At 40.7% G+C, this 22,860-nt stretch overlaps 2 protein-coding genes across 3 annotated transcripts in view; both read right to left on the bottom strand.

Annotated features, from left to right (window-relative positions):
* Positions 1–1,979: 1,979 nt before the first annotated feature.
* zswim7 (zinc finger, SWIM-type containing 7) lies at positions 1,980–14,641 on the bottom strand. Its single transcript, XM_053331037.1, has 5 exons — positions 14,550–14,641; positions 12,794–12,815; positions 11,138–11,240; positions 3,479–3,583; positions 1,980–2,125 (listed from the first exon to the last, which is right to left on the bottom strand). Exons 1-5 carry the CDS (start codon positions 14,626–14,628, stop codon positions 2,015–2,017), a joined length of 420 nt encoding a protein of 139 aa, XP_053187012.1. The 5' UTR covers positions 14,629–14,641; the 3' UTR covers positions 1,980–2,014.
* Positions 14,642–16,391: 1,750 nt separating this feature from the next.
* Positions 16,392–22,860, bottom strand: part of ncor1 (nuclear receptor corepressor 1) — a 58,657-nt gene continuing 52,188 nt past the window's right edge. For both annotated transcript variants that reach the window (XM_053331019.1, XM_053331020.1), the window contains 11 exons: positions 22,493–22,631; positions 21,826–22,310; positions 21,552–21,668; positions 20,977–21,125; positions 20,635–20,849; positions 20,402–20,545; positions 19,838–19,983; positions 19,594–19,647; positions 19,310–19,498; positions 19,044–19,220; positions 16,392–18,938 (listed from right to left, as the gene is read on the bottom strand). In XM_053331019.1, the coding sequence (XP_053186994.1) occupies positions 18,703–18,938; positions 19,044–19,220; positions 19,310–19,498; positions 19,594–19,647; positions 19,838–19,983; positions 20,402–20,545; positions 20,635–20,849; positions 20,977–21,125; positions 21,552–21,668; positions 21,826–22,310; positions 22,493–22,631 (2,051 nt within the window). In that variant the 3' untranslated portion in view covers positions 16,392–18,702. The remainder of the gene's footprint in view (positions 18,939–19,043; positions 19,221–19,309; positions 19,499–19,593; positions 19,648–19,837; positions 19,984–20,401; positions 20,546–20,634; positions 20,850–20,976; positions 21,126–21,551; positions 21,669–21,825; positions 22,311–22,492; positions 22,632–22,860) is intronic.

Genomic DNA, 22,860 nt, shown 5'->3' on the forward strand with positions numbered 1-22,860 from the left:
ATTGCATGAGTCATCTCTCACAGCCACAGGGGTCGTACATGAATCCTGTGACCCCTGCAGCTTTGAGCCAGAGAAAGGTGTTTTTTCGTGACCACTAGATGAAGAGAAAGATTTGAGTCGGTCACGCAGACCCGAGACATGAGAAGCTGTAAGTCAGGGAAACACACCTGCGGTGCTGCTCCCAGTCCTTTCCACACCAACATATCTTAAGACAGAAGCTCAGGAAGTGGGAAACTGATCGTATCCTTCATAGAAACACGATGTCTGCAGAGTATCCTCAGCTGCTTTGTCTTGAGCCAATTAATGACAAACTGTAAGCACCCTAACCCTTCCTCACCCTGGTACACGTGCATGTAGTGGCTTATATAACAAAGCACCATTGCTTTGTACATGAATATCACTTGCCTGAGGAGTCCAGCCCCCCCCCCCCCCCCCCCAAATCACAAAGTCTCAGCTGGGATCCCGAGGCTCTCATTTGGCCTGTTAATGCAGTTAGTCCTTCATATGCTGCTGAAGTCACTGACTTAGCTGAGATTAGCCGTTTCATTTCGGGGAAAATGACTAAAATGTGTTGCATTAAGGACACGTTTTAATCAATTACTAATGATCCAACACTTGTCCAAGCAAACACGACTGTTGAACCCACAAAGATAGAGATGATCTTTAAAGGGTGAAGCAGGAGACACTAATGATGAATTCCTGATATCCTTTGCAATTGATAGTGCTCATGGTGCAGCGCTACTTTCCCACAGACACAGTCCTTAAAGCACTTGATGCTCCGCCTCAGGAGTGTGTGTTCATGCAGATGGAGGTGAGAGCTGTTAAATCACCAAGAAAGTTTGCATTGTTGAATTAAGTCAGACGAGCAGAGTCTTGTTTGGAGTGTGAAAATATATGTGAAAAAAAAAAAAAACTAAGGTATTTTCGGTCACCTGAGAGCTATCACTACACAAATGAAACCACATTGCACTGATGTTTTTAGATTTTCTGTTTGGTGTGCTTCATTGGTGTCGAACCACGTTGTTGTTGTTGTTGCCGTCGTTGTCGTTCTTGAGTTGAGCACTTGCCTCCACTGCTTGGTGATCTCCCCTCAGTTGCCGTTATGTACAGTGTACCACCTCTGACTTATTTCAAGGGCTAAAACACAGGAGTGTGCCAATGTTTTAGTACATTCCAATGGAGACATATATACTGTAACTGCACTGTAGCGTTGTATCGTCTTTCTTGACTGACGTGTTAAAATAAGTACTGTAGGTGTCTGGCTTTCTACGAGCTATTGATTGATGTCAAACTATTGCCTTTTTTTGTGATTTCAAGGTAAGACGGACAATAACGAGTTGATGTAGTTCAACATTCCTGCCTTTCATTCCAAATATCTGTCAGTGTGCTCTCGTGTCATTTCATTACTAATCAGGAAAAAAACATCTGAACAGCTGACGTTCAACCTTTCTTCTTCAGGCCATTTCTTTCTTTCATTCAACAGAACTATGACTGCAAACTGATACTGCTATTTAACATGATGCGATCTGTATGTATGGTGAAATATTTTGTTAATAAAGGCAATGTTTATATTGTTACAGATCAGACTTTTATTCCTTAAAATGTGCATTGAAAATCATATAAGAATTTATATTTACAAGTAACACATGTAGACAAAAACATACATTCATACTTTAAAAATGTCTCTGGAGTAAATCACTACTTCCCTAATTGATGCAACTCGAGAATGAAATGACCTAAAAATAACACAGCACAGACTTCGTTACCCTGGAAACAGATTAAGAACTCCTCCAAAAGAAAAAACAAATAAAGCAACATCTGGTGCCTTTCAAAGAGACGTACATAAGAGCAGGAACCTTGGTAAGTTTTCCCGTGCTCCCATCCTCTCGCCGGTGACCCGGAGTGTCCCCTTTTAAAACATCTGCTCTCGTCCAAGGGGATCCGCGCTGTCCCCCCCTGTGGAGCCAGGTGTGCCGGTCCACCTGCCGTACCCATTATCGAGTGTACCTGGGTGTCACGGGGCTGCGGTCCCGCTGAGCAGCACTGACATCTGCTGATCAGACACGCTCTCCTGCTGACTCATGCCCGTGGCCTGACACAGGTAGGCGGCCAAGATGTGTTTGCACTGAGAGACAAAAGAGCGTAGACACTGACTCATCACATGAACATGGACACCGGCGTGATTAATGACACAAACATGAAGCGCCAGTGACAGTCGGATCAGACTGGAAAAGATGCCACTGGGCTCTAGCCTGTTGAAATGTTTCCACTGAGTAATCTTCAATCTGAAAATAATAGTCACAAAGGAAATGCCAGGACCATTTCCAATATTTATTTCAATTTATAAACATGTCTATAAAAGAAAAGCACTTATGAAGAATAGTCTGAGTGTGTATTATTTTTCCAAACAGATCTAGAAGTAACTGCAGTAGCTAAACGTGTGAGCAGAATGAAAAGTAACTGTGCAGTAAATGTGTCAGCGGGCACATACAGAAGTTTCTTTAGTTATTATAAATATTAACACGTTGTTATTATAAATATTAACACGTTGTTAATGACCTATTTGTTTTCACTGTCAGCCCTTTCCATGCATTATAAATAAGACATTAACACGTCTGTGGATTAGTCTTTTACATAAGCAATGAGCCAACGTGAGGTGAAAAAGGCAAAACGTGCAGCAGGATTTTTTTCTTGTTTGCGAGCTCATGGCCTTCTCCTGCAGCTTTATCTTTCCTCTGACCTATATGCCAGATCAGACCTGGTCTGGCCTTATCCAGTCATGTTGGAAACTGCAGAGCCCCTGAAGTAACATAGTGGCTCCAGCGGGGGAGGACCACAGGCTGCACGGTCAAAGTCACGAAGTCACTTAAGTGTTGACAGGTTTGAACTTGTAAAAATCGACTCAAAGAAGTCGGCTCCAGCTTCATCACCAGTTTGATGAGGCGGCAAATGGCTTTAGTTTTACCGTCCTCAGTTATGATTTCATGGGGAATGATACGAGTGGTGCCGAAGGACTGGAGGGGAGTCTCCACGGTCGGGTTCAGCTCTCTGTTTCTCACACTGATTTTAGCTGCATCCTCCAGGGGTTACGAGTCTTCATAATACTTGGAGCAAGGATGAGGTTATTTGTTGGCAGATATTTAGAGCTACAGCACAAGTACAAACATCCATTCAGAGAGACGGAGACGCCCCTCGATGAGCAGACAAAAACACGACGCGACCACAATACATCTGTTAGGCACATTTTGACGTGTGCTCGGTTCTCGCTGTTGACCCAGACGACCGTTCTCTCCAGGATTCACGCTCGGCTGACGAGACACAATGGCTGTGTGTAAATATGCTACTCTATTTACTCTCCCGTATATATATATATTGTTTTGCAAATGTTCAACCCCAGCAGGACCACTGTGTATGAACAGTTGTACTCAAGAATGGAAACCCAGGCCTCTCTGAGTGTAGCAGTTTGTTTGAGACTCACCAGCAGGTCTTCATTTCTGAGGAGCACGGTGTGGGCGAAGGCCGGGCACGGGCAGTAGTGGCAGGACACGAAGCAGGTGTACAAACGTCCCGAGCCTCCCATCACCTGCAATAAATTCATGCAAAGAACATTTAAATATGTGGCAGCTTGTGAGTTTCGAATTTCGTATTTGAAAGGTCATACAGAAACAAGTGTGAGTCGTGTCTTTATGGAGGGAAGTATGATTGCGGTATGTGTAGGCTGCCAATTGCGTGCGGCGCAGCTGATGAGCAGCGGAGACAGTTGAAGCATGGAAAGGCATGAAGGCAAACAAGCTCTTCTTTGCTGCGTCCCAGTTGTCCCGCAATGAGTCTGGACATGGCTGCCTGAGCTCAGAGGATCAGAGCAGTGAAGACGTGAAAATGTCTCAGAGTAAACGGAGACATCTTCCTCCGTGCTTCAAAGTTGACGGCCACCGACAACACTTCATATACTCAGCTACTTTTCTTTTAATAAGGTTTTCTCTTCTAACGAAATTCTGTTTTTAGATTCAATAATTAAAATAAACTCTTAAATGTCAAAGTAAAAATTTATATTTTTTAAATTCTTTTTTAATTTTCAAATGGTTTCTTCTTTCTCATTTTTGAATTTGAACCCTTTTGTCCTTAAAAAGCACAGCAAAGTGATGATTGATGTGATGATGTCATATGGAGAGGAGTCCTTCAGCTGTTTCATGTGTGAAATTAAAGTGTTCCCACATTATCACAGAGGTCATGGTGTTTTACTGGGAAACAAGCACATCTTCTAATTCTTCTAATTCACAGCTGTAAGCCCATCAAGCAAATACAATGATGATAAAGATTTGAGATTCCCAGCTTGTCTCTTTTTAAATACTGATTTTAAAGTCTAAAATAACTGGAATATCCCATTAGAGAGTGTGTTTTTTGGGTGGACTCTCCTTCTAAATGATGCACAGAAGTGAGAGAACGGCAGCTGGGTTGAAGGTGAGGTTGCTTCCACCAACCTCATCGTTTCACATTAGTTATTTGGAGGAGACGGGATAGAAATGATGCATTTTTAAACAAGCTGCATGTGGTGCCTAATGGCCTCAGCTGACATGACAGCGCCTCTGCAGTCGGTGAATGCTGGCGCGCACACTCAGCTGCAGACGGTGATTTAAACCTCGTCCTCATGCACATGACACACGAGAACATTAAGTCGCGGGATTAGCTTGACACTTCCCAATAACTAATGTCTCCCAAGATGGGAGAGCAGGCTCCATTATTCTCCAGAGCTTTAGTAAATTACCTTCTCCTGTGACCTACAAAAGTAAAAACACCTCATTTGTTCAGGGTGACACCTCATTATAAATAAGGCCTAAAGAGACAATTACATGGACTTCACACATGTCAGCAAAGATGAATAAAGCGTAGTTTACAGCAAGATGCAAGGCTAGAAGCTGTAAAACTGTGAGACCAGTCCAAGAACTGCTACAATCTCTAAAGGAGCCTGGTTTATTGAAAACCAGCTCACATTTGGGCCTGTTTTTGTTCTCTGCTGGCAACTTAGATTATGTGGCACTGCTGGCGGCTAATATCTTGAATAGACACCACAAACTGCGGGCCTTCACTGTCTGGCAGAGATCCAGGTTTCTACAACAAGGAACTACGTTAAGAACTGCCATGAACAGTGAGAGTCAAAGCCTGGGCAAAGATCCGGATCCGTCTCTGCCTGAAATGCTCGACTCTCGTGGGAGCCTGGAGAGCGGGGCACCACCACAAGCCAGAGGGTCAGGAGGTTGGACGGCCCTCTGTCCACTGGTTCCACATCCCAGAAAAGGGCCGGAAATTTAAAGCTGTATGAAGTCAAATGGACACACACACACACACAGGTCCTGTATCTACACTGACCTACATCTGCATCACTAGTGGTTGACTCATATAAAAGTTATATATACACAAATACACACACGGCCTGTCCCATGTGTGCACTGAATGAACTACCTCAAGTGCTAAAAAGCTTTCTTCTGTGGGACAAAGTTTATTTTACATTCCAGTCAGTAGAAAACTGGAGAAGTTGGGGAGCACATTAGCACAGCGTCGTCTCAACTGCCCCTTTCACTGGTTTATAAAGACATTCTTGCTCAGTTGGAAGCAGTGTCAAACATGACCAGAGGCACAGAAAATATTATAGTCATAGGTGATCATTCTTTTCTATCCTGCAAATATACTATCTGATGAGTCCCAAACTGAGTATTTTTGTTTCTAAAATATCAAAAATAATTGAAAAATATATTAATATTGTTAGTTTTGTTCAACTGGCAGTCATTTATAACAGGGCGTGACTGATACCAGATTTTTGGGGTCGATGTCAATACTGCTATGAGGGAATAAATAATTCTGAGGGTTAGGTTTAATCTATAGAATATATGCACAAAATGAATGTTTTTGCGATGTGGTTATCAAACACTTGTGATAAAGATATATATTAGAGGCTGTGATGTTTTACAGTTTAATTATAAACATTATAAACTGTAAACTTCACAAGGAATTTAATCATTATAAATTCCTATAAATAATAAAACACCTACGGCAACAAAAACATGTACATATATATTCAACTTGAATTAAGAAAAATGATCAAATAACATAAAGTGTTGTGTATATAACTTTAAAAAAAAAACCCAAACAAACATATGCCGATACCAATATATCTGCCAAAAGCCAACATTGGCTGACCAATATATCAGTCTGGCTCTAATATATGTATTTATTTATTTTCAAGCAAATCCTCACATTTGATGAAGCAGAAACAGCAAGTGTTTTGCCATTTTTGACTGAATTAAATAATTAATCAATTACCAAAATAATCTCAATCAACTACCTCATGAACTAATCTTTGCCGCACATCTGTCCTCATCAGCGAGTTAAAGACTGAACATCCATAGAGTGTTCCTGCCCACACAGTTGGAGTTTTATTACTGGAAAGATCAGTGAATTACACAGGGAATGACACAAGTTGAAAAATCCCAGCAGTGAAATGGCACACTCTCACAAGTTATTCATTCTTTTTACGGAAAGAAGAGACCTAAAACAACAGCAACATGAGAATATCCAATTTGTCCCACAGACACAGGATATTAACAGGAAATCATTAGTTAATTTATCAACTTCCGAATAGCTGACGTAGAGCCCAGTTAGATCGCAAGTTCCAGAAATGTTCTGTTTATGTAAGATGATTAATTATTTGACCTGATGAGACAGATTAGCTTTCTTCTCCTCTTTTTATTCCCACCTTACAGGAAATGGAAATGTAAGGACACTTGCTGAGTCACTTCCCCATAGTGACGTAACAGATTTCATTCAACTCAAGATGTTCAACAGGGATCCTCAAACTCTCAGCACTTTCACATGCAGCCCAAATATGGTCCATCCTGAAAGGTCACTGTTATGACTCAGCCATTGGTCCTCAGTGTACCATCTTCACTTTACTCCCAGTTTTCATCACCCTAAAGTCAGTAAACTCATTATATACATTAAATATTAAGTCTTTTATACTAAGGCAACGCTTGTCTTGCTTTGGTTTCAGCAGCTTATCCTTGAGGCGCTCACCATCCATGTTGAAATTGAGAGTCAGAGAGCAGTGTAAGATAAATATTTGTGGCATGGCTCTGAAAAACAACCGATGAGACATTGTGAGCGCTCAAGTCTCTCTTAATGTTTCCCTAACTGTATATACTGCTAACATAAAACAGACCTCCACCAGATCACAGCAGCAACACTCACAGCAGCTTATCACACAAAATAAACTGTATCGTCATGAGAAAAAGAACATTCTGTGATTATTAATGTGTGGTTCATGCTGTAAAACCACCTTGGAGGTATGTCCAATATCGCATGATGTAATTTAAGAGTCTGTACCTGCAGGTGAGTGTCAAACTGCAGGAATATTCAACTTGGACAAAGAAAAATCACTGCTCTGGTCATTCACTGCTTTCCATGAAATACTCAAATTCCATCATTACAGTCAACTATTCGGAGTCCTCTAAGTGTGAAACATTAGAAATTGGCGTTGGAGAAATAGATTTTAGTGACATCTTGTAGATTAAATGGTCCATTGTATACTAACTATGACACATTTGATAGATCAGATAAACAGCGATCTGTTGCTAGTTTTTCATTTAATGATTTGTTTTAATATCAGTTCATCTACAGCTGCATGTCTCCCTGCGTAAGTCATGATGTTGAAACTGAAGTGCTGCACAGCTGCAACTAAACAGTGAAGCAATCCGATACAATAAAGGGAGAGAAACATGTGATCTTCCCACAGGCTTCCCTTACGCAAACAGTTCAACAAGTACAGTAAGACCTGCGTCAAAGCAGTCTGCAAATCCTCATTTCCTCTTAATTCACAAAATATTGAAATGAAACACGATAACACATGTAAATGAAGGTATTTTGGACACTGGATATAACATTAAAACCTCCTTAAGTATAAATAATGTGTTTAAGGATGAAATGAACCCTCACTGTATAAAGGTTCATCTAAACATTATAAGTGCTACAAGAGGTCTTTCATCATTTCCCAGAGATGTTCTAAGAAAAAAAAAAGCAGAATTCATTATACATTTTGTACAACCCCAATTCCAATGAAGTTGGGACGTTGTGTAAAACGTATATAAAAACAGAATACAATGATTTGCAAATCCTTTTCAACCTATATTCAATTGAATACACTACGAAGACAAGATATTTAGTGTTCAAACTGATAAACTCTGTTGTCTTTTTGCAAATATTCACTAACTTTGAATTTGATGCCCACAACACGTTCCAAAAAAGCTGGGACGGGGGCATGTTTACCACTGTCTTACATCACCTTTCCTTTTAACAACACTCAATAAGCATTTAGGAACTGAGGACACTAATTGTTGAAGCTTTGTAGGTGGAATTCTTTCCCATTCTTGCCTGACACTTGCTCAACAGTCCGGGGTCTCCGTTGTCGTATTTTGCACTTCATAAAGCGCCACACATTTTCAATGAGAGACAGGTCTGGACTGCAGGCAGGACAGTCTAGTTAACTGCACTCTGTTTATTACGAAGCCACGCTGTTGTAACACGTGCAGAATGTGGCTTGGCATTGTCTTGCTGAAGTAAGCAGGGACGTCCCTGAAAAAGACCTTGCTTGGATGGCAGCATATGTTGTACTGTTTAGCATTAATGGTGCCTTCACAGATGTGCAAGTTACCCATGCCATGGGCAATAACACACCCCCATACCATCACAGATGCTGGCTTTTGAACTTTGCGCTGATAACATTCTGGATGGTCCTTTTCCTCTTTGGCCCGGAGGACACGACGTCCATAATTTCCAAAAACAATTTGTAATGTGGACTCGTCAGACCACAGCACACTTTTCCACTTTGTGTCAGTCCATCTCAGATGAGCTCAGGCCCAGAGAAGCCGGCAGCGTTTCTGGGTGTTGTTGATATATGGCTTTATATATATATTTATATATGGTTTTAACTTGTACTTGTGTAGATGTAGCAATGAACTGTGTTAACTGACAATGGTTTTCTGAAGTGTTCCTGAGCCCATGTGGTAGTATCCTTTACACATTGATGTTGGTTTTTAATGCCTGAGGGGATCGAAGGTCACAGGCATTCAATGTTGGTGTTCAGCTTTGCCGCTTACATGCAGAGATTTCTCCAGATTCTCTGAATCTTTTGATGATATTATGGACCGTAGATGATGAAATCCCTACATTCCTCGCAATTGTACGTTGAGAAACGTTGTTCTTAAACTATTAGGCTATTTGCTCACGTAGTTGTTCACAAAGTGGTTAACCATGCCCCATCCTTGCTTGTGAATGACTGAGCCTTTCAGGTAATGCTCCTTTTATACCCAATCATGACACTCACCTGTTTCCAATTAACCTGTTCACCTGTGGAATGTTCCAAACAGGTGTTTTTTGGGCATTTTCAACTTTCCCAGTCTTTTGTTGCCCTTGTCCCCGCTTTTTTGGAACATGTTGCAGGCATCAAATTCAAAATGAGTGAATGTTTACAAAAAGACAACAGAGTTTATCAGTTTGAACATTAAATATCTTGTCTTTGTAGTGTATTCAATTGAATATAGGTTGAAAAGGATTTCCAACTCATTGTATTCTGTTTTTATTCACGTTTTAGACAATGTCCCAACTTCATTGGAAATGGGGTTGTATAAATGATGGTTTTTATGTAGAAGAGAGGAGAATAAAGATAGACTATTGTATTAATCATTTCCAACAAATGCTGCTGGACCACATACATCAGTCAGCCTTGAAGGAATGACATCAAACAATTAGGACAATTGAATTCAAAGTGTCCCGAGAGGACACAACTCGTATCTGGATTTAGCTGCATTGTATTTTATAGTTCCTTCTATAAATCTGTTTTTGCCAGTACTTGAAGGAGTTTACAGGAAATTTGGGTCATAGTGACCACAGACTCAGTGGACCGCCTTGTTTCGCCCACCGCAAGTCCCTCTATGTCCTTTTGAGCCTACACTTGAACTTTGAGGACACCATGACTTCAGTTCATTTAAAGATTAGGGAGCAATAAAGTTTCTTCTTTGATAGTAAGATATAAAGTTATTTCATAAAATGACTATTATTCTGTGTTTTTAAAGTGCTTTTGGAAATATGTGAGTTTACACAATGATGGGTTGATACAATAAAAAGAACTAAAATGAGGGAGGAGAGTGAGTTTCTATGTGTAAGGTTTGCAGTGATACATTAGTGATGGGATGTCATAAAGTGACCCACAGACGTCAGAAAATCTCAGCGAGTTAGGTTACACCTTTTAATGTGACCTTTATAAATATAAAATGGCACAAGGCACAATTTCGCTTGGCTGTTCACACAATACTGAGCAGTTTGAGCCATGCTGGGACATGATTAGTGCGTGTCCCACAGGATGATTCAGCGATTTATCAGGAAACAACCAATGGAGGTTATTTTTTTTAATGCTTTCTTTCAAACCACCTGAAACTGCCAACTACAAATACATGCAAAATTTGACTCATGACCTTTTGTTAATAAGGGCTTCTGACATTTTGGCATTAAACAGTGGACTAAAATGTTCTGACTTGTGAGGATCAGTGAGTGAGGGGATTTTCACAAATAGGATTCTTAACTAGAGTTTAATAGAAGTAAAAAAATATTATAGGCCATGTTCTCAAACAGTCGGACTAAAATAAAACTAAATTAAATGTCAACATCCACTGAAAGAATTCTTTCTCTTACACTTCTTCCTTTTCTGAAAAAACCCAAAAGACTGTAGTTCTGCTAATCTTGTTGGTCTTAATGCAAATATATTGACTAACTGTTATTAAAGTGATAATGTGCTCTTTTGGTGAGAAGAACACACATGAGTTTGCATGATTTCACTCTGAATTTTGAAAAACTGTGACAGGAATAAAATTGGGTCAACAAGAGTCAGAGACCAACTAGTTTCTGGAGCACAAGAACACGATAGGTTTAATCATTGGAATGAAAGTTCTCCTAAACAAACTAATGATGGAGCTCCTACAGGTTGGAAACTGTTTTACTGTGGAAGAATGTGGATATCATGGTGATAAATGAGTGTCAGGAGGCAAACATTCATTTGCAGGAAGTAAACAGTGTTGACAGATGCATGACAGACCTGGAAAGCCTTGCGTCCGCTGGGAGATGACAGACAGGTGACTGAACGCTGGTCTAGCAGGTCCAAAGCTTGCAGCGCACATGGCCCAAAGACAAACTTCAGCCTGAAAGACACAAGACAGAAAATGTAAGATGTGAGAGAAAGAAGACACACAACATATTTGGTACTCATGTCTCCAAGTTTAAATGTGTACATGAGAACGCAACACAAATGCAAAATAATGACTTATGCATGTAAAACATGCTGCAAAAAGTATACAAACAGAAGTAAAGATCAAGTTACAACAATCTGATTATGAACCCTTAAGAGTGTGTGCCGCTAAAAAAAACCATCTATTGTTGAAGATCTTGTTGTTGGTGGCAAAAAAATTATAACTTTATATTGGCTCAAACTGTTGCCACCCACTCTACATCAATGGAAAAAGAGTGATGGTTAACTCAATGGAAAAAAATAAGTCCATGTAAAGACTGACATGTTCTTAAACCTGGCTCCTGTGATTGTTTATTTTACATCACCAAGAGGAATATTTATGGATTTATTCTTTCCTCCTTCATTTATTCCATTTTCTTTTCTTTTCTTTTTTTTTTAAAAAAGGAGACTCCTCTCTATGTGGATATACGGGATGACATGATTTATAACTTCTATATATGTTGGCTGGTATATTTCTTGTTGGTTTTTGCCCTATTTTTTTTTTTTTCGTTTTTAAACAGGGCAGCTGTGTGCAAATACTGATGTGCAAAAATATAAATAAACATTTTATTCACAAAAAAAAAAAAAAAAAAAAAAAACCCATCTGTCTTCAGGTCTGACTTTTTTTGGGGGGAGGCTACTGCTGGCTGATAGAAGAACAGACATATCTGCCTTTAGGAGACAAACACCAAAACTTGATATTTAAAGTTGATACATCAGATGGACAAGAGTATCTTTATTTAGTTTGTACTTGAGCTCAGAATTTTAAAATGTGACCATCATGCATCCACTGACATGAAAAATAGGCGAGCTGTTTTGTACCAGTTTTATCCTCCATTAAAAACTTGTAAAAGTACATTTCAAAAATAATAATGTTAATAATAAAAATATATAAAATAACTCCTTTAATTACATTTTGCTTGCTATCATTAGTGTGGATGCCAGAGTTCTGCCTAGGAGGAAGCGATGAGAGAAAGCAGGAGAAAATATATAAAACAAGGAATGATGTCTGCTTGTGAAATACCACAAAGTGATAAAGAGCCCCTTAAGTGGAGACGTCCTGACTAACAGACAGGATGTGGCTGTGACCCAGACAGGGAGCACCCCTTTACTCTCAGTAACTCAAACCACTGTGCCGGGAAATGCCCTAGGAAAGACACACAGGAGCATCATGACATTGTGTCTCAATGCTACGTCACTTTGGTTAATCCAGACTGTAAAAATGCCTCAACACCTCCCCAGTGTGGTTTCTGCACTTTCACACCCACTCACATTTAGCCATGTGCAGGACTTTATACATAGATCAGACTCAGAGGGGGGAGAGTAACTATATTTATTGAGTCTAGTCTTAAATTCAGAACATTGTTATGATTCAAAGTAACATAATGTCTTCATGACATAAGTGGCAGAGCTTGTAAAAAATAATTGAAGTTAATGGTTGAGAGGAATAAGGACATTGATACTTACGCAATTAGCAGTTCATCAGAAACTACAAAAAATAAAGAAAAATGACATGAAAAATGTTAATGTATGATTATTAATATGGTAATTTTTAAAACAAAAAAACTTTAAGTAATATTTTTCTATTAGGGTGAGTAGCCAATCTGTTCAGAGTTTACAGTATAACAGAGAAATCCCTTAAAAAACACAACCTACAGTACAATGTAGATGCAATATTTGGATGCACTGTGGGTGATACTTAATTTTTCTATCCATTGTAACACTCTTTTTGGTATAGAGAGATGCTGGAGGCTAAACAGTTATAGGCCCAAGTCTTACTACTCCTTCAGATAATATCTGGAAAAATATGCAGAAGTACTGTTGATATGGCCCAGGGCATGGCACTGTGTCAGATTGGCTCGGTGTCAACTATTCAAACCTGCAGTATTGTTCGGTCCCTATGTGTGACTTTACCATTCAAGTGAAACCTACTGTTCCTGAAAGCCAACACTAAGAATAGGAGTGTGTTCCTCAGTTTGCCTGTTTTCAACATGACCATTTATAGATAGAGCCCATTTACTTATTACTGGTAACAAGTCCACGGAGGCATGCTGTGAAAAATGGGGATATAGGGCTTGGCAGGAGTTAATCCCTTAAGAACAATACATGACTTTGTGGTGAGTCTTTGGTGGCATAAACATTCCCAAAGTTTATATCCTATGAAATAAAAACTGATCCAACTATTTTATAATACCTATGTTCAATTACTGTAACATTATCTGTTGATCTGTGAGCCTGGGCATTAAGATGGGCTGGTGATGTGTGAATTATGTGAGTTTCATCATGTTTGGACAATCTTGTTCATAATATACCCAATAGGCCTTTTTGAACTAATAACATTAATGTAGTTCAGCTCCATATGAGTGTCCCAGTAAGGCAGTATGCACAACAGATTCTGAGGGACACCTACATGGAACCGAGACATAATTTAAATTATTAATTACACCTGTGATTTATCTGCTGTGACATGTCAAAATGTCTGCTGTAAAAAAAGGTTCGTTTTTTCAGGTGTGCAAGCCAATAGTTGCCTATAATTAGAGGAGGCGTGTTGTTTATTAGGTACACCTCAACAAAGGTAATGCAGTATAATCCAACAGCTGTGTAATAACTCCTACCTTCATGAGGTTATAAGAGAGCGGTGTTGGTTCATTTTATGGTCTATTGGAGTTCCTGTTGAACTGTACTGATATACTGAGCTGAGAGATGTTTCTTAATATTTAGTCTACTCTAATTCATACAACACAGGACAACAGCATCACAAACTACAGCCTGCAAAAATGTCCATAACATAAATAAACACCTCACGAAATAAGATGAAATAACACCTGAACATTATGACCTTATAAAGGACGGGTTTATTACAGGGCTGTTCCATTGTTCTGTATTAGTTTTACAGAGATGTACCTAATGAATTAAAATGTAGGCTAAGTGTATATTACAGCAGCAGCGCCATCTTCAGCACAAATACTTAATTACATCAAGTTGTAAAGCACATTCTAGTACATTAAAGTAGTGCAAATGTACCTTTAATGCTACATTAACATGAACGCTACATGTCCCGATAACTAACTCACATTAAGTGAATTACAGTAACAATAGCTACACAGGTAAATTACCGCCAGTCTGCTCACAAAGTCAATAACCTGTTAGCTTAGCTTGTCATTTAACAGCTGCGTTTACATTAAACCGTCAAGTTCATCTCTCTTCAAAGCTCTCGTCTTACTTTTAGACGTTTCTTGGTAAGTTTTCTGGATATCTCTGAAGAGTTGTTGAGCTACATCAGGTAAAGTTAAGTCAGACATGACTGCGCCTTCATGTTTGAGAGCGCTGCACTTCGTGACGTCAGCAGCTCTTCTAGCCAATAGGACAAGATCAAAATATTACGACTTCCGGTGGTGTCCCTCTTTTTTTTCTTTAACCTTTATTTTACTGGTACTGTTTATAAGCTGGACAGACTCAAAATACCTTCTAAATTCAATCATGAAAAGTTCAGACGCCCCCAGTAAAATGAATAAACTGATAGCCTGTTGAACTTTATGGTTTTTGTTTTCATAGTATAATATTACAGCATTGGCTCCCAGCTTAATTTAATAATGGAGTGTCAAAATAATAAAGATTTAGTTATTTTTTTTCCAAAATCCAAAGAAAACATTCATAAAATAGAAGTCCTCTTCAGTTTTTAAGAAAATGAATTTTCATCTTGATATCCACAAATCTTGAGACAAATTTGTTGGTGGAATATATTTATACAGTACAGTATGCACAATTCTGTAACGTACTTCTCTCAATTTGTTGAGGATCAGCTTGCCTCTGCCATGCATAGTGCATAGCGTGACAAGGTAGGGCTACCGCAAAGGCTTTGCTTGTGTGTGCAGAAAACAGAACCCCAAGCATTGAAACAACAGCATTTGAAATATATAGAATAGCCTTCTTCTCTTACCTTAGTCCCAGACAAATATATGTATGACACTGATGCTTGGTTCAAGACCCATAATTCCCTGCTGTCTCTCTGGTATTGACTCCTCGGTTGAATTGATAAAACAGCATCATGCAGGTATCATGAGACATGAAATCACTTTGAAGACAATTTCAAATGTCGCAGGTGAAAAATCAACATGTGGTAATATTAAATGTCATGATGTTAGAATTCCATTTATGTTCTTTCTTTCACTGTCACACTTTAATAGTGTCAACTCAAAATGTCTACTGTGACTAAGAGCTACATGCCTTTGCTATTGGTGATGTTAAGCACAGGTTTTACTTATAACCAGGCAAGAAGCAAGTGTGTGCAACAGGCCCTTTTCTCCTCACGACCAGTGAGTTCAGAAAAATAAATCAACTTCATTCACCGAGCACATAGAATATACAGTGTTAGACCTGCTGTAAAGCAAAGCCATTATGTATTTCAACAGCTTTCATATTCATTAAGAAACCCTTAATGCACTTTTAACTACACAATTAAAGTGACCCACAGTGCTCCCTCTATGCAAAAATGTATTCAAACATTTATCTGAAGTTAATATGAAGCTTCAGCCATGCAAATGAGCCCTTCATTTAGTTACTTCCACCACAGCTCAACAGGGAAACACAAAGAAGGAATTTAATGCTAAAAAGACTGTAAATGTGGCAGCTATCTACTTGATATTACTAACTCAGACTGCTGAAGCCTCATATAAACTTCACCTCAACTTTTAAATGCAGCACTAAATGATTGTGTGGACACACTGTGGATTTTGGCCCCCATCACTTACTCTGAAAGCCTATTTGAAGGAGATTTTTAACAGCCAGTCTGAGCAGGAGGAATGACTACAGCGAGAAAAACCTCTTTCACTGTTCAAATGGACACCTGACTGTTGGTTTAAGACACACTTTAACAATTGTGAGACATATTTTAAATGGACAAATGGAAGTGTTATTCTTCTCCATTAAACCATGAGCTACACGTCGTGACAGTGATGTTTCATGTCATATTGCATGAATCCACAAATTAAAAAGAAACTTGAGTCACTGAGAATTATGGGCAGGGAAAAGTAATCAATAAAATAATGCAACATCTATCAAGAAGTTACACATTTATCAGTGGTGGAGAACTGATCCACTTTATTTGATTGGTCTGAACTCTTGTAATAGCCTACTAAGAGACATTTGTGCGATACAAACATTGCATTTCAACATCATAGGATACACGGGTTTTCAAGTCTCAATTTCAAAAAAAGACAAAAAAAGTCACCACTGTGTGTTTGATAGAGAGCTGAAAAGATGCTCCAATTCTTTTTCGGCTTCATGTCGGATTTCTTTAAGATTCAAGTCTGTAAACTTTTTTTTTTTTTGTCATTGCCTTTGTAAACACATAACATCCCATCTAAAAACAGGATGAAGAACAAAGATGTTGAAAATGACAGAAAAATAAAAATCTGAACATGTGCTATGACAAATGATTCAAAATTAAAATGAAAGGAAATAAAACAGGAAATATCAAGTTTTGTTAATTGAGCAAAGTGAAAGCTGAAAAAACCTAAAAATGTTTTTTTTCCACATCTAAAAAAAGACTCGCAAAGGAACGTTACTGCCATTTATGATGTTGACCTAGTATAACTCATCCAAAGCTTTACGCCTGTTGATTGACACGATGAAAGCAGAGATTAAGTGGTCACGGCTTTGAATCACCATGATAGCAAACTCCTAAACATTTAACTGTACCATACACTTAGAATTGTAACTGTAATGCAAGTGTCACACTACAAAAATCATGTACCAGCTACAAGAAAAGACAGGAAGTCAAAACATCCAGATTTCTGTGAGTGGTGGAGGGGGGGGAAAGTTAATGCACATTATTGAATAACTCCTGTGCTGGAGGCTGAATAAGTTACACAGCAGGTAGGTATGCTTTTTGTTGTCAAAAGCTACAAAGCAAAAAAAAGTGCAACAATGGTGCAGACCATTCTTTATGTTTGGTTAGTTTTGCCTTTTTGTGTAATAGAAAGACACTTTACAGAGTTCAGATTTTTGTCAGGACAGTATCAAAAAAAAAGAAAAAAAGAAGAGGGACTACAGGAACAAATACAAACATCAAACACCAACGTATATCTCTGAGAAAATTAGTTAAAGCTGCCTTCTTTCTCAAGTCACAAGGCATGGCAAAACCGTCAAAAAAAAAAAAGAAGAGAAAAAAAAAGTTCCTGTGGTACTTTTTTTTTTTTTTTTTTACCATGACAACATTGCAGAGCAGATCATTTCTGGACAGGTTGGAAACTGCAGAGAGAGACAGCTACTTGTGACACACAGCTACATGTGACACACAGCTACATGTGACACACCATGGTCAGCTCTACCGAAAAAAAAATCCAAAACAAAACAACAAAAAAAAGAAAGAAAAAAAAAACATTGGCTCACTTTCATTATTCAGACGGGGTCCAGGAGTAGTCATAAGGATATCTTTTCCGGCACAATTAAGCTTATATCAGACTTTTCACCTTTCTGCTATGACACCAGTGTTCTCAACTTGCTTTGAAGACATTACTCTGTCTAGAACGGGGTGAGAGGTTAACCTCTACCATCTGATACATGAGAATACATGCATCATCTCCACTGTGAGTGAAGAGAGGCATCAAGTATGCGATGCTGTTCAAAATGTTAAGTCTGTTTTTTTTTTTGTCCACGATGTTCAGGCTCTGGTGGTGCTTGGTGGATGGCGCGCAGGGTGGCACAATCTCTGTGCTCAAAACACAAACCACAGGTCTGTGTCTGTCTTAGCGGCCGCTATGGTAAAAATATTAAGAGTGGGTGTCAAGTCACGTGGGGGGTGTGGGGGGTGGACTGGGAGAGGTCAACTGTGATATTAAAGATTACACACTTTCTCTTCCCATTTAAAGTGGATCAATTTAAAAGCGACATTAAAATAAGAAATAATCAAGTTAAGAAAAACACTGCAAAAGGTTACTCTATTTACATACAATGATTTTCTTAAAGACAAGGTATATCTTTACAGAAATCAAAACAAAAATTCAAGAAATAGTCTCTTATGTTGTTTCTTTTTACATATCAAGTTCTTCATATTTGCTGTAGCTCGTGTCATCCACTCGGTTGAGTATTCTTTATTTCCCCAACAGGCTGGGTGAGTGCTTCCGGATCAAAAGCGAGTCTTGTTCTGGATAGCCCTGCCTGTCACGGGGCTGCTGCTTATACTCTCAGCTAACAGCCAGGGGGCGCCATAGCACCAAAAATAAAAATGACACCACCCCATCTACTTCTCACACTCGCTGATGAGCAAGTTAGTTCTGGGTGAGGGGGGTGAACAGACGAGCCTCAGAGCAGGCCTCTCTTCTTCTCTTCTAGTTACTGGGGACGGGGGAAAGGGGGGCTGTAGCGGGCAGGGCTCAGTCGTCGCTATCAGACAGGGTCTCATATTGTTCTGACAGCAGAGACTGCCACACTCGCTGCTGGGCCACCGGTGCTCCAGCTAGAGGCTGCTGCTGCTGCTGCTGCTGCTGTTGTTGCTGCTGCTGCTGCTGCTGCTGCTGCTGGCTCTGTATGGAGGGGGAAGCCATGGAGGTGGGTGGCGTGCTGCTCAGTATGCGCATGGTCAGCGGGTTGTAAGGGAACTGCATGGATCCTGAGGAGAGAGAAGGAGGCCAAGTGAAACATGTAGATAATGTGCATCCACGTATTTCTGTCTTTCATTTATACCAGAACACAGTAATGAGGCTGGACAGCTCACCTGTGGATGAGGGTCGGTCATCCCAGCTCCACTGAGGCTGGGCTTGGGTTTGTCTGTGATAATCTCCCTCGGAGTGGACGGAGGACACCGAAGATGGACGCTCCCCTCCAGCGTAGGCCTGACCCAGGTTAGGTGACTTCGATTTCCGGCTGTTGGCTTTGCTCTGCTTCTGCTTCACTGTAGATTTAGACAGGCAGAATGTGTAAATCAGCAACATGTTAAACATCAGACTGTTAGTGTGTTTCTGTTGTGTGATTTGTGCGTACCCATACTGGGCGATGGGTTGGCCTCCTGACGTGAGTCACTGCCTGTGCTGGGTGTGTTGTTGATGGCTCCTCCCTGGTGTTCCTCTGGTCTCTCCTCCAAGTTGCCCATCAAGGCCTTGCGGATGATGTCCTCCAGGCCCAGGTTACTGGCTGGGTCACTGAAGGAGTGATTCCTGGGGTTGATACTGCCTACAAATCACATCACAACAAAACATTCAGTGAGAAATGTGAACATGAACATGAACATGAACATGAACTGCAGAGAGTATGAGCAAGTCACTTACTGGAGCTGGTAACAGCAGGCAAATTGAAAATCTCAGTGCCTGGTTGTGCGTTTCCTGCAAGACAATTATTAGCTATAAAAAAACCCATCTGACACTAAATGTAGTTATCACATGATTAATGGAAAATTAGAAGGAATAAATTCACTCTACACAGACAACTTGCATGCACACACATTACAGAGTTAGGGTCGTCATTTGATGCATACATGTTAGTTGGAGGGAGAAGAATAAGACACCCACTTACCAACATCAGAATCACCGACACCAGAGTTGGAGTTCAACTTACGAAAGATCTCCTGTTTTTTGGATTTCACCATTGGCGAGGTGTTCTCCAGCTTGGTAAAGAAGGAGGGCAGATAGCCGACACTACCCGGGGACCGTGAGTCATTCCTTGAACCAGAGAGAGAGAAGGCAAAGAGTCAGCAACAGTGGGATAACTGGCAACAAGCTCCTGGCAGGACTAAATTGTTTCCACATCACTGGGATGTAAATCTGCTGCTGACACAGGGTCACATTCTGCCTGCTGGCATCCGAACAAGAAATTGATTTACCGTCTAATACAGTGAGGCGTCAAATGTTAGGGCGCTAACAGGAAGCTAATCTTAGCAATGTGTAGAAATAGTAATTCAATATTCACAATACACAATACATTGCATGTGTCTTAATACACATGTACCAGATGAACAAAGAAGCTACATGGATGCCAGAAGCTGAAAATCTATTTTAATCCATTTTAAATCCAATTCAAGCAGATACTAAGAGATGTGCTGCCTGACTATCATGCATCCCAACTGTACAGATCTCGAACCTGATCTCGGAGTTTTCTGCCTCCCGCCTCTGGGGTGGAGGCCCACCAGCGTTCTGTTTGTCCATGCCTTGATAGCTCTGTGGTGGAGAGATAGGTTCATAGTTCTCCATCGGCCTGCCGCCTCGCTCAGGAGACTTACCAGGCCTGGACAAAGAGGAGAGAGACACATGTTAGACAGATGACGGGTAATAAATTAAAGCTCAACCTGATGATTAACTGGCTGGTCCATGTACCTGGCTCTGGACTTGTCTGGGGCATTCTCTGGGGAAACTCTGTTTGAGGGTCTCTGGTGGTGTGGGGCCTGGACCTGATTCTCAGGACTGTAGCGGCTGGGCACCTTGGCTCGACCTGAGGAGGACACATTTGGTACCCCGCTCTGGAATGGGGCAGAAGCTGAGGAGGACGGGGGAGGGTCCTGATTCCGGGCGAAGTCCTGGGTTATGATATGCTGCATGACGGAGAGTGACAACAAAGCCAGATCAGTTTCATGTGATGGGTTGATGCACATAGTAAATATGTTATGTGCTACATTATTTTTTCAAATGCAATTCTTTTTTTTCACCACCATTTCTTACCGAAATGTGATCTGCCAAAGTCATGACCCTGTGAGTCTTGGGGACCTGGGAGTAGCTGTCAGCCTGGGATGAGGGGGGCTGCTGGGAACTGGGCTGCGGAGGCTCCGCTGATGGCCGGTAACGACTCATGTCATAAGCCCGCATGCCAGCTGGTGAAGGTTGACAAAGAACAGAGCAATGTTGTTTTGGAAAGAGAGGCAGGGTGAGGCTAGGCATGATGTGACGAGAAGGAGATAACACGCTACATGCCAACAGCAAATGATCAACGTCTGCTTTCAGGTGACAGGAATAACATCGACTGGAGTCTGGTGACTTCACTGGTGCAAAGGAATGGTGTCTGATAGTCTCACATGACAAGGTCAGTGGGTTAAGTTATTTAAGTTATGGTATGTTTACTCCACATCACTGGTGGCTAAATTTAGCCTTTAAAGCCAAAACTGCCTCACCACTGTTATATATGTCATCTTTAATATGAAACACAAAATCTCTGAAACAATGTTTGAATAAACTGAAACATTATGCAGTTTCATACTATACTATACATTTAAACACTCAAACTGAATATGTATTTATACCTGGTGCCTGCTGTTGCCCGTCGTCTGGCTTGTCCTGTTGGGACTGGACTGGAGAACTAGCAGGACTAATCACCTCAATGGCTCCTCCAGCAGGGTTGTCGTAGCGACTGGATGACACTGCAGGACAAAGTTTGGACAAAGAGTTACAACTATCTGCTAAGCAAAGGAAACGATGTTAAGGTTTGGTCATGTTCTACTATAAGAAAAAGATAACATTTAAGGTTTAACTCGTGTGCTAACTGATGTGATGTCACTGTGTATCCAACACACTCACAGCTGCTGGACGAGTCAGAGCTCTGAGATCCTCGCTCTCTCGAGTCTTTGTCTGAAGCTATCTGCCGGGTGATGATGACATCAATGAAGTTAGCGGCCGTAATAGTTGTCTTTCCACGGGTCCGGAGCTCCTCTTCGATGCGGGACTTTGACGTTTGAGGTCCTTTATCCTTCACCCCGACACCAGGGCCCTCGGAGTAAGCAGGATGGGGCTTGCCTCCTGGCAGAGACATAACACCATATGGTGACTGCAAGGGTCGCCTTTCCGCCTCCTGCTGCTGCTGTTGTTCAGACAGGGTGGTTGCTCGTCGAGCTGCAGCTGACGAGGACATGTCATCATCCCGATCGTGTTTGTTCTCCTTCACCTTGGCTACGTCCATCTGCGGGGCGGAGGCCGCAGCATCCACCAGAGCAGCCAGTGCGTCAGCTGCGGTGCTGTAACGAGAGCTGCTCTGAGCAGCTGCTGTCACTGCTGCTGAATGAGGCCTGAAGAGGAAGTAAAGAGATGAGGTGTGAGTCATCTGTCTGATGCATCTGAGGTTTACTCTCCAGACTTAAAATTAAACTGTGGATTTTCAATGCACACAGCTGTCAGAGAACAGTACTAAACACTCTGTATACAAACATAGTGTGAGTGAGCTGATGAGCTTAGGTAGGTTTTGACTTACATTAGAGAGGTGATGACACTCTTGCCCTGGAAGATGCTCGGCCGTTGCTGAACCACTACATCCTGTGTCCTCATTGAAGGAGAAGGCGAGTGCAGATAACCTCGACTCCCTGGTCGGCCTGGCTGCTCTGGTCCACCTGCTGCACACACATTAACGAAGCATTCTGTTTCAAAATACATGCACATACTGTCTAACAATCATAAACAATGGTTTCTCTATTTGTGTTAAACTGCATCTTTGTTTTTCTACCATGTAGTGCTGCTACAAAGAGCATCTCTCCATACTGGTGTCGCTGTATTTCACACTCAGATGGTAATACAGATCATCAACTTCAAACTCCTACAAAAGTTCACTGAAATCTACAGATA

Source organism: Scomber japonicus, chromosome 13, assembly GCF_027409825.1.
Source record: "Scomber japonicus isolate fScoJap1 chromosome 13, fScoJap1.pri, whole genome shotgun sequence".
Classification (NCBI taxonomy): domain Eukaryota; kingdom Metazoa; phylum Chordata; class Actinopteri; order Scombriformes; family Scombridae; genus Scomber; species Scomber japonicus.